The 17,229-nt window shown below is 38.7% G+C and overlaps 5 protein-coding genes across 5 annotated transcripts; all 5 read left to right on the top strand.

The window, feature by feature from the left end:
* The first annotated feature begins 507 nt into the window (after positions 1-507).
* LOC141004041 (trace amine-associated receptor 1-like) lies at positions 508-1,201 on the top strand. Its single transcript, XM_073475537.1, is given in 2 exon segments — positions 508-672; positions 674-1,201. Coding segments are annotated over 2 exon segments (693 nt in total).
* Positions 1,202-3,233: 2,032 nt separating this feature from the next.
* Positions 3,234-4,226, top strand: LOC141004038 (trace amine-associated receptor 1-like). Its single transcript, XM_073475535.1, has one exon. The coding sequence runs from the start codon at positions 3,234-3,236 to the stop codon at positions 4,224-4,226; it is 993 nt and encodes a 330-aa protein (XP_073331636.1).
* Positions 4,227-6,636: 2,410 nt separating this feature from the next.
* Positions 6,637-7,970, top strand: LOC141004037 (trace amine-associated receptor 13c-like). The gene is made up of 2 exons (XM_073475534.1): positions 6,637-7,468; positions 7,951-7,970. The coding sequence occupies exons 1-2, from the start codon at positions 6,637-6,639 to the stop codon at positions 7,968-7,970; spliced, it is 852 nt and encodes a 283-aa protein (XP_073331635.1).
* A 3,860-nt stretch (positions 7,971-11,830) lies between these two features.
* On the top strand, positions 11,831-12,787 carry LOC141004036 (trace amine-associated receptor 13c-like). The gene has a single exon (XM_073475533.1). It carries the CDS (start codon positions 11,831-11,833, stop codon positions 12,785-12,787), a length of 957 nt encoding a protein of 318 aa, XP_073331634.1.
* Positions 12,788-15,384: 2,597 nt separating this feature from the next.
* LOC141004035 (trace amine-associated receptor 13c-like) lies at positions 15,385-16,377 on the top strand. Its single transcript, XM_073475532.1, has one exon. The coding sequence runs from the start codon at positions 15,385-15,387 to the stop codon at positions 16,375-16,377; it is 993 nt and encodes a 330-aa protein (XP_073331633.1).
* Positions 16,378-17,229: the final 852 nt, after the last annotated feature.

The following is a 17,229-nucleotide window of genomic DNA, read 5'->3' as shown; positions in this document are numbered from 1 at the left end:
TATTTTGTTCTAGCTGCCACTGAGCTACGATCTAAGAGACGAAAAGAAATGAAGCCCAATTTACAAAGTATTCTTGGGTTATTCCAGTTTTAGTGCAGATTTTATAAAACAAAAAAGTAAAAAAAAGAAAAAGAAATATGGATGTTTGTAGCACCAGCACATTTTATTCCATTCCTTAATATATCATTCTTATTCCCCTCTGAACAGATGGAGCCAGTACTCTGCTATGAGTCCAGAAACAGTTCCTGTCTAAAGACCATCTATCCCTTGCCCATACGCATCACCCTCTACATGATTCTAGGAGGCACGGTCATCCTCACAGTGTGTGGAAACCTTTTGGTCACCGTCTCAATAGCCTATTTTAAGCAGCTCCATACTCCAACCAATTACCTGATAGTCTCTCTGGCTGTGTCTGACCTTCTTTTAGGGTTGTTCATCATGTTGCCCAGTATGATTCAATGTGTGGAGTCCTGCTGGTATTTTGGTGATGAATTCTGTCAAGTCTATATGAGTTCTGATGTTATGTTGTGTACAGCATCAATACTAAATTTGGCATTCATATCACTTGACCGACACTATGCTGTTTGCAAACCTCTACTATACAGAAGAAAGATATCTGTTAATGCTGTGTTGATCATGATTCTGCTCAGTTGGAGTATTTCAGCTCTCAGGCTTTGGAATGATTTTTCTGAAGTTAAATATTTGGGGGATTGAGGACTTCTACTATAACCACATCGCCTGTGAAGGAAGATGTGTTTTGTTTCAGAGTGGCCTGTCAAGTACAGTCTCATCAGTTCTCTCCTTTTACATTCCAGGAATTATAATGCTTGGTGTTTACCTGAAGATTTTGCTCGTGGCACAGAGACAGTTGCGCAGCATACAGAAAACAAGCTGTATGAATTCAACAAGCATATCTAATACAACCCAGACAAAAGCCACTAAAACACTTGCTATCATAATGGGGGCGTTTCTTTCCTTTTGGACTCCTTTTTTTGTGTGTAACACTATTGATCCCTTTATCAATTACTCAACACCACCAGCACTGTTCAACACACTGGTATGGGTGGGCTTCTTTAATTCTACTGTGAACCCTATAATCTATGCATTTTATTATAGCTGGTTCAGAAAGGCATTTCGATTATTCACTTCAGGTATAATTTTTAAATCTGACATTTCAGAGACAACACTTGTCACAGAATAAATTGATGAAAAGTAGATGACTCAGGCACCTGGGTATTCCTCTTGCAGAAATGAAGTGGTTGGTAAAAAAAATGGTTGTAAACTGGTTAAAAATGTGCCATTTTGTTCCCATTGATCGATAAGTTCTGAATACCATCTTTTCCGTCCCAATTCTGATACCTGAACTGTGCAGGTACTGATCCAATACTGATTACTGATACTGATTTGATGCTTGCCTAACAAGAATTAAAAAAAAGCAATTGTAGGCTTCAACAACAAAATAAAGCAGTGCAATGCAACTCATGTTTTGTGACCTGCAACCTTTCTGACCAGGCCATTTGGAAGCTATTGGCTGCTGCAACTGCATGTGCCACTGTTACAATGGTGACCCTGGAAGTAGTCCCAGGATTATTTCCAGTTACAGGGATGCCACAGAGTTCCAACCAATAGCTTCAAGAATGGATGAGCAATACATGCTGCTAAAATAAACTCATAGGCAGTTATTGGTCTTTCCATGGGGTTTGTTGTTGAGAAGAAAAATACAGAATATCCTACCAAATGGTTGGTATGTTTGCAAGCATAAGGCATTTGGTCACCACACACTTTTAAATCGTAGCTTTTACATTTTTTATAATTTAATCATTTTAAAACCATAGGCTGCACTTTCAAAACTCACTTTTAAAACTCAAATCTTTATACAACGAATGGTGAAGGGATATTCACCTCCAATTGTACATTATCCACTGGGACAGTCTGTCCAACCTAACTCCCACAGGGTCTATTATTTAAAGGTCTTACTCTAATGGCCAGAGAGACAGAGAGCCCGATAGAGGAAAAGCTGACACTGACCCCATTTGAGGCAAATTCTGCCGTGGCCCTACTGCCCAGGTAACTATGGAAGGTAAGCGTGGGATTGAAACACAACTGTCTGAATATGCTTTGAGAAAGCTACCTAATGGTCATCACAGTTTTTAATGAAAACAGTGCTGCAAAATGTATTTTAACCCATGGTGACACACTTGTAACAAACACTTTAAATGTCCTTAAATCTGTAAATGTCGTACTTTAAATGTTCTAAAATGGGTCTGGGTTCTTATGGGTTAAGTGAGCTGGCTAAGGTGTTCTTGATAGTTTCAGAGAAAATATTGCTGGTCTAAGATGCATGGGAACATCAATAGAGTCCAAACTACATAAACAGCTGAGGCTCTATGTTCGTGTTTTTACCAATTTTCAGTTTACTATTCAGTTTGTATGAAGAAGAGTTTCAGATTGTTTCAATTAACCATTTTGAGTTTTGTCCAAAGCAGAAGAAAATTAGGTTTCCCGCTCCGAGTTGACACTTTTCAGCACAGTTTACAGGTGTAGGATTTGCAGCACTGTTTAACATTTTTATTTGAGAGAGAGAGAGGCTCCAATTCAAAGCATCAAGTAATGTCACTTTATGGCGTCTCTCCAGTCAGAAGAACCACACCAGTGACAAAAGGTGACAAAGGATTTCACATTACTGCCTCGGTGACCTTCTGCATGCATTCAAATTCTTACTGATCTTTAATGGTTCATAGCATGATTGAAGATGTAAATCAGTCTAAAAATACATATTTAAGGGTCAAGGAATTGACTGTCCATCCCTGCATTTTTTTCAACTTGTTTCAGGGTTTTTCAGAGATTTCAAATAAATAGCTGCCTGTTCCTCATGCCCTGATGAAAGTGTTATGTTTTGTCATTCTCACCCTTCCCTGATCTACCTTTGGTTCCATCTTATAACAATTCTAAGTGGTTTATTGATGAGGATTTATTGAATTTATAAGTGGTTTATTGATGACATGCATATAGTAACAATTTAAGTTTTATTTTGTTCTAGCTGCCACTGAGCTACGATCTATGAGAAGAAAAGAAATGAAGCCCAATTTACAAAGTAATCTTGGGTTATTCCAGTTTTAGTGCAGATTTTATAAAACAAAAAGAAAAAAAAAGAAAAAGAAATATGGATGTTTGTAGCACCAGCACATTTTATTCCATTCCTGAATATATCATTCCTTTTCCCCTCTGAACAGATGGAGCCAGTACTCTGCTATGAGTCCAGAAACAGTTCCTGTCTAAAGACCATCTATCCCTTGCCCATACGCATCGCCCTCTACATGATTCTAGGAGGCACGGTCATCCTCACAGTGTGTGGAAACCTTTTGGTCACCGTCTCAATAGCCTATTTTAAGCAGCTCCATACTCCAACCAATTACCTGATAGTCTCTCTGGCTGTGTCTGACCTTCTTTTAGGGTTGTTCATCATGTTGCCCAGTATGATTCAATGTGTGGAGTCCTGCTGGTATTTTGGTGATGAATTCTGTCAAGTCTATATGAGTTTTGATGTTATGTTGTGTACAGCATCAATACTAAATTTGGCATTCATATCACTTGACCGACACTATGCTGTTTGCAAACCTCTACTATACAGAAGAAAGATATCTGTTAATGCTGTGTTGATCATGATTCTGCTCAGTTGGAGTATTTCAGCTCTCATAGGCTTTGGAATGATTTTTCTGAAGTTAAATATTTGGGGGATTGAGGACTTCTACTATAACCACATCGCCTGTGAAGGAAGATGTGTTTTGTTTCAGAGTGGCCTGTCAAGTACAGTCTCATCAGTTCTCTCCTTTTACATTCCAGGAATTATAATGCTTGGTGTTTACCTGAAGATTTTGCTTGTGGCACAGAGACAGTTGCGCAGCATACAGAAAACAAGCTGTATGAATTCAACAAGCATATCTAATACAACCCAGACAAAAGCCACTAAAACACTTGCTATCATAATGGGGGCGTTTCTTTCCTTTTGGACTCCTTTTTTTGTGTGTAACACTATTGATCCCTTTATCAATTACTCAACACCACCAGCACTGTTCTACACACTGTTGTGGGTGGGCTACTTTAATTCTACTGTGAACCCTATAATCTATGCCTTTTATTATAGCTGGTTCAGAAAGGCATTTCGATTATTCACTTCAGGTATAATTTTTAAATCTGACATTTCAGAGACAACACTTAACACTTAGACAACACAGAATAAATTGATGAAAAGTAGATGACTCAGACACCTGGGTCCTCTTGCAGAAATGAAGTGGTTGGTAAGAAAATGGTTGTAAAACTGGTTAAAAATGTGCCATTTTGTTCCCATTGATCGATAAGTTCTGAATACCATCTTTTCCGTCCCAATTCTGATACCTGAACTGTGCAGGTACTGATCCAATACTGATTACTGATACTGATTTGATGCTTGCCTAACAAGAATTTTAAAAAAAGCAATTGTAGGCTTCAACAACAAAATAAAGCAGTGCAACGCAACTCGTGTTTTGCGACCTGCAACCTTTGTGACCAGGCCATTTGGAAGCTATTGGCTGCTGCAACTACATGTGCGACTGTTACAATGGTGACCCTGGAAGTAGTCCCAGGATTATTTCCAGTTACAGGGATGCCACAGAGTTCCAACCAATACCTTCAAGAATGGATGAGCAAAAGATGCTGCTATGGTGGCATGACAAGAAGGGACAGGCTCACACTTACAACTGACACAATATCACCTTTTAGTACTCTTATCTTGTGTTGATGTCAAAGGGTTGAGCGGAGTTACAGAACCCCTCATATAATGCAATTCCCTGAAGGACATAACAAAGGCAGTCATGCTGTCTTAAATTGGTCACAGGAAAGCTCAGGGCCCTACAAACTCGGACCCTGGCTAAACCATATGTCATGAAAAACTTGAGCAGGCTCAAAGAGAGACAAATAATAAAGTATACAACTATAGGAAGCACACACTGCCCTCAATGCCCTCTGTCCTCAATTCATGTCATGAAAGGTGGCAGTGGCCCGGTAAGGAGGCTCCTTAATCAGTGTGGAAAATTTCAGATGGAAAATGGACTGCTGTGCGGAAAGACAATGCAGAGATGGCAATTGGTCTTCCAAGAAAAAAAAAAATAGATCCATTGCCATAAAACACCTCCATGATGAAACGGGTCGTGTTAGCTAAGCTAGAGACAGATTTTATCACCCACATTTGAAGTCCTTTTATTTGGCCCGGTTGCAAGGGGTGAAGCCATGTCTCTGAGTGGATATACGGAAAAGTGAGCAGAACGGATTGAGGTATACAAACGTGCTGCTGAAAAAAGCCGTAGCTCAAGTGCTCCAGGACAAGAATATTATTTTCATCATGTTAAAGGAGTGACTTCTCAGCCAGGCAAGCGAGTAATGTCTGTAACCTTGGCAAAAGGGAGAATCGGGAACAACTCAGATCAGAAAAGAAAAGAAATCTAATTGTACCCTTACCACCGTCATCACTACCACCTAAAGAGAGACAAGAGACTAGAGATGGTTAAACAATGGTATACTGTCTACAATCAGAATTGGAAATCCAATTGTGTTTTCCTCTCTGCTGAATTATGAATGAAGTGTGCCCATAGATCATTTCATTCTTATGACCAAATTCTTTCATGTTAACGCCATCATGTTGTTGTGATTTACCACTGTTGGTTTGGGACAGCATCTCTTGGGATTCTGAGAATCAGAACACGTCACATCAATCTGTAAACTTGAATCAATGATGGGGACACATTCTTTAAATTTTTACAGACTAGATGTATAATTGGTGCAAAGAATCATGCAAATTTGTATGTCCAATAGCCCACAACTATTATTTTAGTCCCGTCCAGTGTCATAATAAAAAATAAAAATAAATGTTGTCAAGATCTCTATTATAAAATATCTATTTTTTGCTCATCATCTCTTCTTGGTCATGGAAAAAAATTAATTGACCACTATTTTCACAGTTAGATATGAACATAAGGTGTTAACTGCCAAACCGCACAGTTACAACCATAATGGCCTATAGGATAGCACATGTATGGATAATGCAACCACAGTCAAACCACATTCCGCATTTCAACACTCCGCATTTTGCTTATAGTGCATATATGAACGTACCATCAGTGTTCAGTGTGCTTCAACTATGCAGCACCTTATATCTGTACATTTATGCAAATAATTTATGACATCTTAAAAAATTACTTCTTGCTCAAAACAAAATTACTTTCCACATAAAATCTTGATGTTGGTCATTATTGTGCACCCTCCAAATATTATAAAAATGTTTCTGAGACTGTTTTACATTTATGTTAATAGGAGGGTTCTGATTGGATGGCACAGTGGGTCAGACCATTCTTTGGTGGCTTCTATGCTGTGACTGTGATTACAAGACAGATATTTCAGCAATGTTTCTTCCGAGATCCTCTCTGTGTTGGATTCTGTTTGGTTATATTGAAGGTTTTGGCATATATTTTGGGGTTAATGATGACAGGGGACTTTTCTCAAGAGCAGTTGCAGTACTGTTTTCCAGGCAGCAATGCCTCGTGTATTAAGGCACAGTTAGGTGTGGGGACTAACTTTGCCCTGTATTTGCTTTTTGCTTTAGGCATGCTAGTTACCATTTTAGGGAACTCTGTTGTCATTGTGTCAATATGTCATTTCAAACAGTTGCATAGTCCTACCAATGTGCTCATTTTATCTCTTGCTCTGGTTGATCTACTAGTGGGAGTTATTGTGATGCCCTTCAGCGCCATCAGGACTGTTTATGGCTGCTGGTTCTATGGTGAGGATTTCTGTCTGCTGCACTCCAGTTTGGATGTGTTTCTCACCACTCTTTCTATCTTCCACCTAGTTTGCATTGCTGTCGACAGACAACAAGCAATATGCAATCCTCTGCATTATTCTAGAAAAATCACAATGTCAGTGGCAATGATTATGGTATGTGTCAGCTGGGCACTGGCTGCTGTCTTCTCTTATGGATTGCTTTACTCAAAGGCCAATATAGCAGGGTTAGAGGATTATATGGCATCAATAAATTGCCTTGGCAGTTGTTACCTTCTCTTTAACCCCCTTTGGGGAATCTTGGACAGTGTGATCTGTTTTTTCTTTCCCTGCACTGTAATGGTTTGTCTTTACACTCAAATATTCATTGTGGCTAAAGAGCATGTAAGAAAGATTGGAGATATGAGCAACTGTTCAAATGACAGAGGAAGAGGAGGGTTGATAAAGCAGTCCGAGTGCAAGGCTGCAAAGATTCTAGGTATTGTGCTTGGTGCATACATCGTTTGTTGGATGCCCTTTTTTATAACTTCGATAAGTGATGCCTTCACAGGCTTCAGCACACCTGCTGCCATCTTTGAAGCATTTGTTTGGTTGGGTTACTTCAATTCAACCTTAAACCCCATTATTTATGCCTTGTTTTATCCCTGCTTCAAAAAATGTTTTCATTGTATTATAACTCTGAAAATATTTAGCTCAAATTCCTCAACCATGAATATATCTGTTACATGAAACATCTACATTACAAAAATGTACTGTACTGTAACATTTTCAAATAACTTCTTTTTTTAAAAAAAAAAAACAAAGTCTTGGTAATGCATTTGCATGTTTTTCTAATTCAAAAACCTCAGTTGTGCAGCTATTATAAGAAAATCTTTATTACAGTGGCAGTGTGTTTTGTCCAACATATTTGTAATGTTAAATTTTTCAGGATTTGATTTTGAAAAAACACATCAATAATAAGATGTATAGCTGTATTAAAATATTGCTTCTTGATCAAATTACGCTTTACACATAAAAATGGATATATATTTAAATACTGTTTATTATTCTGTTATGTGTTTTGTCACCCCCCAAAATAAGGCTTCTAAATACATACTTTCTCGTTTCTTCACAATTTTGTCTTGTCAACTTTGTCTTCAGACAGCACCACACTCAACTGAATGAATATGAGGGGAAAACATGGACTAATATTTGAATAGAGGAAGCTGTAGCAAGCCTTTTTTAATAACATGTCATTAAATCACATTAAGAGAGCATCCCCAGAGAGCAGCAGAGATTCAGTCAGTCTTTCAGTGTCTTTGAGATCAACTCATAATTTTGTTCACGGCTTAGAATTGATCATATATCAAAGACATGTTATTACCAATTTTGCTATTACCAACAAATAATAGTCACATATAAAGTGGATAATTGTTTTTCTAAAATTGTTTTAATATAAAAACATAACACTTAAACATGGCAGATATCTATTTCTTCATAAAATAAAGCTCAACAGCCTTTGACCAATTGTTTGCCCAAGATACCTGGGGGCGTCATTACAGAAAGATTCTGAAACGACTGAAATCTGATCTTATCTCAGTTTCGGATAACATTTAGGATTTTTGGTATTACAGAAACATGTTTCCTAACTGCATTAAGTAAAAAAAAATCCTATCTTAACGGGACATAAGGATTTAGCTATTACAGAAACATTCTGACTTAAGAATTTCTTATGTTGGGAGTCCATTCCAAGTTAGGATGGAGTTGACCCTGTCCTACAGTCAAAATACCTGCCACTTACTATTGGGTCTACATGACAATGACAACAAAGATGGGGGACAACATGAACACTGAAATATTATGATTGAAATGCGGCTCAAATCATTACTGCAGTAGAAACAAACTAAGTCTGTTGGAGAAGCAAACACTGTTAACCTATGAGCTTAAATTTCCCAGACCATGTATAAGGGGGTATATAATATTTCCTCTCCACTGACACAATAAATGCCTCCAAATCATTGAGACTTTTCTTGTCAATACAATCAAATAGATGTTTGTTGTGGTGGATGATTTTACTTACTTTGCGAAGTCTATACCACCCAGAAGATATCAGGGAAATTAGCTAAGTTTGTCTGCTTGGTAGTATTAGAATCAGAAATGATTTTATTAGTCCTGCAAACGGGGAAATTTATGTGTCACAGCAGCCAAAGGACAGTTCAATATAACAATAAACAATAATAATAGTAAAAAATAAACAATATAATAAAAAGGTAAGAAGAATAGCTAGAGCAGAAATAGAAATAAAATCATATATACATAATGTACAAATATAAACAGTGTAATTGTAACCAGTGTGGGCAGTGTATTGTTATCAATAAATAATAAATATGAGTATACCATTGAAGAGGCTCTGGAAATTCTGTTTTGGGTGGTGGAAGTCAATCATTTGTTTATCTCAGAGGACTTAATTTCTAAATTAACATTAGCTACTGTTGCTCTCTGTTAGCGGAGTGGAGAGAGACACACAGACAAGGTACTCGATAACCTGCATGAAAATCCACCCCGAGTCCTTCACAAAGAAATCCACAGTCCAGCATCATAAAAACAACTTAAACAAATTGTCCATAGGCTTGTATAGGCAATCAAAAGAGACCGGGAAGGTGTCCTTCTTCACGTCATCTTACAATCTGCTCACACATGGCCAATAAAAAATAATTAACATCTGTAAATCACTGCAAATTCTTACATAGGGCCCCTTTAAGTTAGCTAAAGGTTAACATTTTAACACACCACATCAACAACGACCAACACTGCTCGCCTAAATTCAGAAAAAAAAATTAACTCTTTGATTCATATCTAAGCATTGACGAGTGCTGAATTATTTCGGTTAATTCATGCATCAATCATACATTAAACTAGGACTGCAATTTCAACTGTTCATGACACTCAGGCTGCTCCTGGTGCTCTGCTGCGGCATCTCAGGCAGAAGGGCCCAGAGTGCTCTCAGAACGTGGTGCTCTGAATAACCCAACAGCATACTCAGACAGCGCTCCGAATTTCCGAACGGTCGAGTAAATGGCAGAGTGAGATTTAAAGCTTGGATTGACTATTAACAATTGTAAACTCAGTGTGCAGTGTGTATCAACAATACAACAATTAACATTTGTTCAACATTTATATAAGTGTGGCCGGAGCACTGTGTACCCCCTCTCGCAGCAGGGCGCTGTGTTGTGCTATTGGGAGCACTGATTGATGGGCGGCACCGCGCCGCTATATAGAGTGTCCATACCTGGCGCGCCTCTCTCTCTCCTTTTCCGGATCCGCTGGTCCCTGGTGGTGGCTGTGGCCTGCCGTGGTGAAGCTTGGGTGGCGTGGCTGTGGCTTGGTGCTGTCGTGCTTCTTGGCGCACCTGCTGTTGCAGTGCGCGTTTCCTCCCGCAGCGCACAGGTAAAGCGCACAGTTGCTTCTTTCTCCCATTCAATGTGCCGAAATGCGTAATGGTGACAGTCTTCTCTCTGCACAGACTGTGGTGGCGTGGCTGTGGTTTGGTGCTGTCGTGCTTCTTGGCGCACCTGCTGTTGCGGTGCGCGTTTCCTCCCGCAGCGCACAGGTAAAGCGCACAGTTGCTTCTTTCTCCCATTCAATGTGCCGAAATGCGTAATGGTGACAGTCTTCTCTCTGCACAGACTGTGGTGGCGTGGGGCCGGGTTGTCCCGCTGGTAGCCCCTCTGGGTGTGATTGTGCCTCCGTGTGGTAAGTTGGCGTTGTCCGCCTTTTTCTTTTATAATCTGTTGCTCCGCTTCTGGCTGATTGTAATGATTTTATGCTGCAGCCTGGAGTATTCCTCCTCTCGTCCTCTGTGATGCTGTGCCGGTGAGGCCGAAGTAGCTTAACCCACTGCTGCAGCTTCCTGGACTGCACTGCTGTTTTTGGCTCTGCTCTGGTCTCATTGACTCGTTGTGGCCTCTTCTGGACCTGTTTTCGTCCTTGGGTTGTGCGGCGCTGTGTGGCCCGGTTGACTGCCCGTGGCCATTGCGCTTTTCATTGAGCTCGCGCCTGGACTCGGAATTGCCACTAAATACTATTGATTTATCAATTACTTTGTTAATGTGATTTGTCTTGTATGTTTGTAGGTTATTATGTGTATTGGTATTTTGGTTTCAGTTTCTTTTATTACTTTGTGTGCGTGTGTGCGTGTGCGTGTGTGTGTGTGTGAGCTGTTAATCACTGAAGCCGTTTTCATTTTTCCCTCTCTGTTTATGGACAGGCGCTGTGGGCCCAAGGCGGCGACCCAACCCCTGGTGGTGGGTTTTCCTCACAGATCCTCAGTTGCGTGTGTGTGCAGTGCCACGGGTGTTCTGATTTAGTTTTTCCTCCTCCCTTGATTTTGGTTCTGGGCCGCCGTGGTAAGCCTCAGCTCCGTCCACTCATCCATTCATTCCCCCTCCCTTGGCCCAAGTGGTTTCATGACGTGCAACAGTTGTTAATTTGTGAATTTTATTGATTTGCAAAATAAAGTATTTCTGTATATATTTTCTACAACAGTCTCTTGCCCTGTGGTAATTTTGGACCTTGCGTGACCTTACAAAAATTATTACATTAAAATTATTATAACTATTTCCTGGGGCGCAACTCCCCAGGTGGCGTTGTTGGTACACACACCTTTTTCTACCCTCCTCTTGCCACATAAGTATAACGTATTTTAAAGTTATACATCTTCATTACACAACACCAAATTATTTCCTTGTGAAACTGCAAATATGATGTCATAATAATGTTGCTTGGACTATTTTACATGTATGTTAATAGGAGACTTTTGATTGGATGGCACAGCGTATCCGATAATTATTTAGGTGGCTTCTATGGTGTGACTGATTACAAGAGAGAGGTTTCAGCATGTTTCTCCCAAGGTCCTCTCTCTGTTGGGTTCTGTTGGGTGATCTCTGAAGTTTTGGCATATGTGTTTGGGTTTATGATGAATCATGACATTCCTCAAGAGCAGTTGTTGTACTGTGTACCAGGCAGCAATGCCTCATGTGTCATGGTACAGTTCAGTTTTTGGACTAATTTTGCCCTCTATTTTGTGTTTGTTTTTGGCATCCTGGTTACTATTTTAGGGAACTCTGTTGTCGTTGTGTCTATATGTCATTTCAAACAGTTGCATAGTCCTACCAATGTGCTCATTTTATTTCTCGCTTTGGCTGATTTACTTGTGGGTGTGATTGTGATGCCCATCCGTGCCATCACAGAAATTTATGGCTGCTGGTTCTATGGTGATGCCTACTGTCAGCTGCATGCCAGTTTTGATCTATTTTTCACCACTCTTTCCATCTTCCTACTAATTTGCATTGCTGTCGACAGATATCAAGCAATATGCAATCCTCTACATTATTCTAGACAAATCACAATGTCAGTCGCGATGATTATGGTATGTGTCAGCTGGACACTGGCTGCTGCCTACTCTTTTGGAGTAATTTACTCAAAAACCATTGTTGCCGGGTTAGATGATTTGATGACATCACCAGGCTGCCTTGGCATTTGTAATATTCCCTTTAGCCCCCTTTGGGGAATATTGGACAGTGTTTTCTGCTTTTTCTTTCCCTGCACTGTAATGGTTTGTCTTTACACTCAGATATTTTTTGTGGCTAAACAGCATGTAAGAAAGATTGGAGATAAGAACAGTTGTTCAAATAACAGAGGGAGACATGGGTTGATCAAACAGTCTGAATGCAAGGCTGCAAAGACTCTGGGTATTGTTCTTGGTGCATTCATTTTCTGTTGGATGCCTTTTTTTATGAATTCAATAACTGATCCCCTCATTGGCTTCAGCACACCTATTCTCGTCTTTCAAGCATTTGTTTGGTTGGGTTATTTTAATTCAACCTTAAACCCAATTATTTATGCCTTGTTTTATCCCTGCTTCAAAAAATGTTTTCATTGCATAATTACTCTGAAAATATTTAGCTCTAATTCCTCTACTATGAATTTATCTGTTTAATGACCTACACACAGATTTACTATTTAATATTTTCACGTAAGATATTCTTAAAACAAGTTGTAAGGCATGCAATTGAATCAGCTGTAGAAAGGCCGTGGTTTTCTTGTTGTCATCAATAATGACACCATTACAAACCAGTAGTCTTTATTACATTATTAATGGAACATTTTGTTGAACAGCAGGCTTTATTACTGGGCCATTATGTTTTTGTTTTATTTTTTTTCATTCGGTGAGAATGTTTTATTTTGCACTTCAAGTTTGTCAGTATTTGAATTCGAAAACACCTAGCAGTAATAAGTTGTATACTCAGTTCCCTAATGATATTGAAAAAATCCCACATAATCAGTTTACACTTGTAACAATGCATACATTAATGCTGCTGTTAAAGGGGACGTAGGGCAAAAGCATTACTGTATCATTTGTTCTGCTTTTTTTCAGTCTTTGTCTACAGACACCAGCTGTTGACTTTTGTGAGGTTATGTACTAATTTTGAGTTCCTCCCAGAAGCTTGAAGAAAGACATTTCTACTCCAGAAACATACGAAAATGAATGAATGTGAAGGATACATGAATTTATGTTTGTTTTTTGTCAGGATAGGTCAATTTTAGGCCTCATTTACTGGTTGTGACGGCCCCTGCTGCTGGTTATGAGTGTTTGAGTAGGTTTGTTATTGACACCCTCTACCTACCTCCCTCGGAGGTTACCAGAGGAAGCTCATTGCAGTAACAGCCAGATCTGGAGCACCTGGGCCCATTGCTCTGGAAGACAAAATAACCGGGCTGGGGCTCTCTCCATCATCGCCCTCACCTGTGCCTCCATCTCTTTGGTGTTGTTTAACTATTGTTTTGCTCCACAAACACCTACACCACACCATCTCTCCACATATCCACATCCACTGATGCTACTGACATACACATCTCATGTTGCAGTTTGTTTAGTTTCTTATGACTATAATAAATTGTATATATTCATTTTTGCACTCCACGTCCTTTACCATTTTTTTGTCATGGCCTAGAGCCAGGTTATGACAAAATGGGGGCTTGTTCGTTTTGTTCCCATTAGTGACTCGCAATCTAATTAATATTTGTGTTAGGCATTTTTATTTATTTATTTTTTGTTTCTAAAAAAAACCTTGAAATGCATTTCTAGCTCAAAAAACAATGAAGGAAAACAATTTAAATTTTGTGTCAATCTGTGTCTACAAACAGCACCTGTTCACTTATGGGGGTTACACACTGATCAGGATACAACTTATTTAGTCACCTTATATTTGACTAATTTCATTATTATGCAGTAATATGTCAACTCAATAATAATGACTGTGTCATTAAAAATGTGCGTCACAGCAGCCAAAGGACAGTTCAATATAACAATAAACAATAATAATAATAATGAAAAATAAACAATATAATAAAAAGGTAAGAAGAATAGCTAGAGCAGAAATAGAAATAAAATCATATATACATAATGTACAAATATAAACAGTGTAATTGTAACCAGTGTGGGCAGTGTATTGTTATCAATAAATAATAAATATGAGTATACCATTGAAGAGGTTCTGGAAATTCTGTTTTGGGTGGTGGAAGTCAATCATTTGTTTATCTCAGAGGACTTAATTTCTAAATTAACATTAGCTACTGTTGCTCTCTGTTAGCGGAGTGGAGAGAGACACACAGACAAGGTACTCGATAACCTGCATGAAAACAACTTAAATAAATCGTCCATAGGCTTGTATAGGCAATCAAAAGAGACTGGGAAGGTGTCCTTCTTCACGTCATCTTACAATCTGCTCACACATGGCCAATAAAAAATAATTAACATCTGTAAATCACTGCAAATTGTTACATAGGGCCCCTTTAAGTTAGCTAAAGGTTAACATTTTAACACACCACATCAACAACGACCAACACTGCTCGCCTAAATTCAGAAAAAAAAAATTAACTCTTTGATTCATATCTAAGCATTGACGAGTGCTGAATTATTTCGGTTAATTCATGCATCAATCATGCATTAAACTAGGACTGCAATTTCAACTGTTCATGACACTCAGGCTGCTCCTGGTGCTCTGCTGCAGCATCTCAGGCAGAAGGGCCCAGAGTGCTCTCAGAACGTGGTGCTCTTAATAACCCAACAGTATACTCAGACAGCGCTCCGAATTTCCGAACGGTTGAGTTAATGGCAGAGTGCGATTTAAAGCTTGGATTGACTATTAACAATTGTAAACTCAGTGTGCAGTGTGTATCAACAATACAACAATTAACATTTGTTCAACATTTATATAAGTATAACATATTTTAAAGTTATACATCTTCATTACACAACACCAAATTATTTCCTTGTGAAACTGCAAATATGATGACATAATAATGTTGCTTGGACTATTTTACATGTATGTTAATAGGAGACTTTTGATTGGATGGCACAGCGTATCCGATAATTATTTAGGTGGCTTCTATGGTGTGACTGATTACAAGAGAGAGGTTTCAGCATGTTTCTCCCAAGGTCCTCTCTCTGTTGGGTTCTGTTGGGTGATCTCTGAAGTTTTGGCATATGTGTTTGGGTTTATGATGACTGATTACTTTTCTCAAGAGCAGTTAATGTACTGTGTTCCAGGCAGCAATGCCTCGTGTGCTGTGGAACAGTTCAGTTTTTTGACCAGTGTTGCCCTCTATTTGGTGTTTGTTTCAGGCATGCTGATTACCATTCTAGGGAACTCTGTTGTCATTGTGTCAATATGTCATTTCAAGCAGTTGCATAGTCCTTCCAATGTGTTCATTTTATCTCTTGCTCTGGTCGATCTACTAGTGGGTGTGATTGTGATTCCCATTTGCACCATCACAACAATTTATGGCTGCTGGTTCTATGGTGATACCTACTGTCAAATACACACTAGTTTTGATGTATTTTTCACCACTCTTTCTATCTTGCACCTAATTTGCATTGCTGTCGACAGATATCAAGCAATATGCAATCCTCTACATTATTCTAGAAAAATCACAATGTCAGTGGCTGTGATGATGGTATGTGTCAGCTGGGCACTGGCTGCTGTCTACTCGTTTGGACTATTTTTCTCAAAAACCACTGTTGCAGGATTAGAGGATTTAATGGCATCAATAGACTGCCTTGGCATTTGCAACATTTATCTTAGCCCCCTTTGGGGAATATTGGACAGTGCTTTCTGCTTTTTCTTTCCCTGCACTGTAATGGTTTGTCTTTACACTCAAATATTTTTTGTGGCTAAACAGCATGTAAGAAAGATTGGAGATATGAGTAATTGTTTAAATGACAGAGGCAGAGGAAGGTTGATCAGGGCTGAGTGCAAGGCTGCAAAGACTCTGGGTATTGTTCTTGGTGTATTCATCTTTTGTTGGATGCCCTTTTTTATGAATTCAATAATTGATCCCCTCACTGGCTTCCGCATCCCTGGTCTGCTCTTTGAAGTATTATATTGGTTGGGTTTCTTCAATTCAGCCTGTAACCCCATTATTTATGCCTTGTTTTATCCCTCCTTCAAAAAATGTTTTCATTGCATAATCACTCTGAAAATATTTAGCTCTAATTCTTCAACTATTAATTTATCTGTTAAATGACACATCTATACTCAATAGAGTTGCCATCAATAATAACATGAATTTGTGTTTTTCAAAAGAAATACATTATTACAGTAGTAATGGTACATTTTGTCTGACAACATAATTACTGGACCATCATGTTTGTCTTTCTGTGTGATCATGTTACACACTATTTTTCATGTAAAGCTTTTCAGTACATGAATTAAAGAAAAAAAACCCTAGCAATTATAACTTGTAAACTCAATTCCTAGTGATATTAAAATAGAGCCCCTTGATCAATTTACACTTTTAACAATGCATATATCAACGTTAAAACAGATTGTAGAACCATTTTGTAAATTAAGCATTACTGCATCATGTGTTCTGCTTTGTTTTCAGTGTTTGTCTACAGACAACACCGATTGACTCTCAGGAGGTTATGTATGAAGCTGGAGTTCTTCCCAGAAGCTTGAAGAAACACATTTCTAGTCCAGAAACTGAATTGAATGAATGTGAAGGAAAACATGTATTTATATTAGTTTCTTCTCAGTCTTTTTTCATGTCAGTCTCATTCAGTGATTGACACTAAGTTTGTCCATTGAGGTAGCTGATGGTGTTATGTTTATGCATTTGTCCATTTTAGGCCTCATTTACTAGTTTAGGCTTTTCTGACTACTGCAGTAACCCAAGCTGTCTTCTTTTCCCAGAAGCCCCTAGAAAGTAGCTCAGAAAAATTTGATATTGAATGAATATGAAGGATAACATTTATGACAAAGTCTTGACAATCTTTGTCAACAGAAAGCACCTGTTCACTTTTGTGGATAACATTGATCAGGACACAACATATTTAGTAACCTTACATATTGAGTAATTTAATTACTATGCAGTTAA

This window comes from Pagrus major, chromosome 10, assembly GCF_040436345.1.
Source record: "Pagrus major chromosome 10, Pma_NU_1.0".
Classification (NCBI taxonomy): domain Eukaryota; kingdom Metazoa; phylum Chordata; class Actinopteri; order Spariformes; family Sparidae; genus Pagrus; species Pagrus major.
Note: the sequence above shows the minus strand (reverse complement) of the source record. Positions and strands in the feature narration are given on the sequence as shown.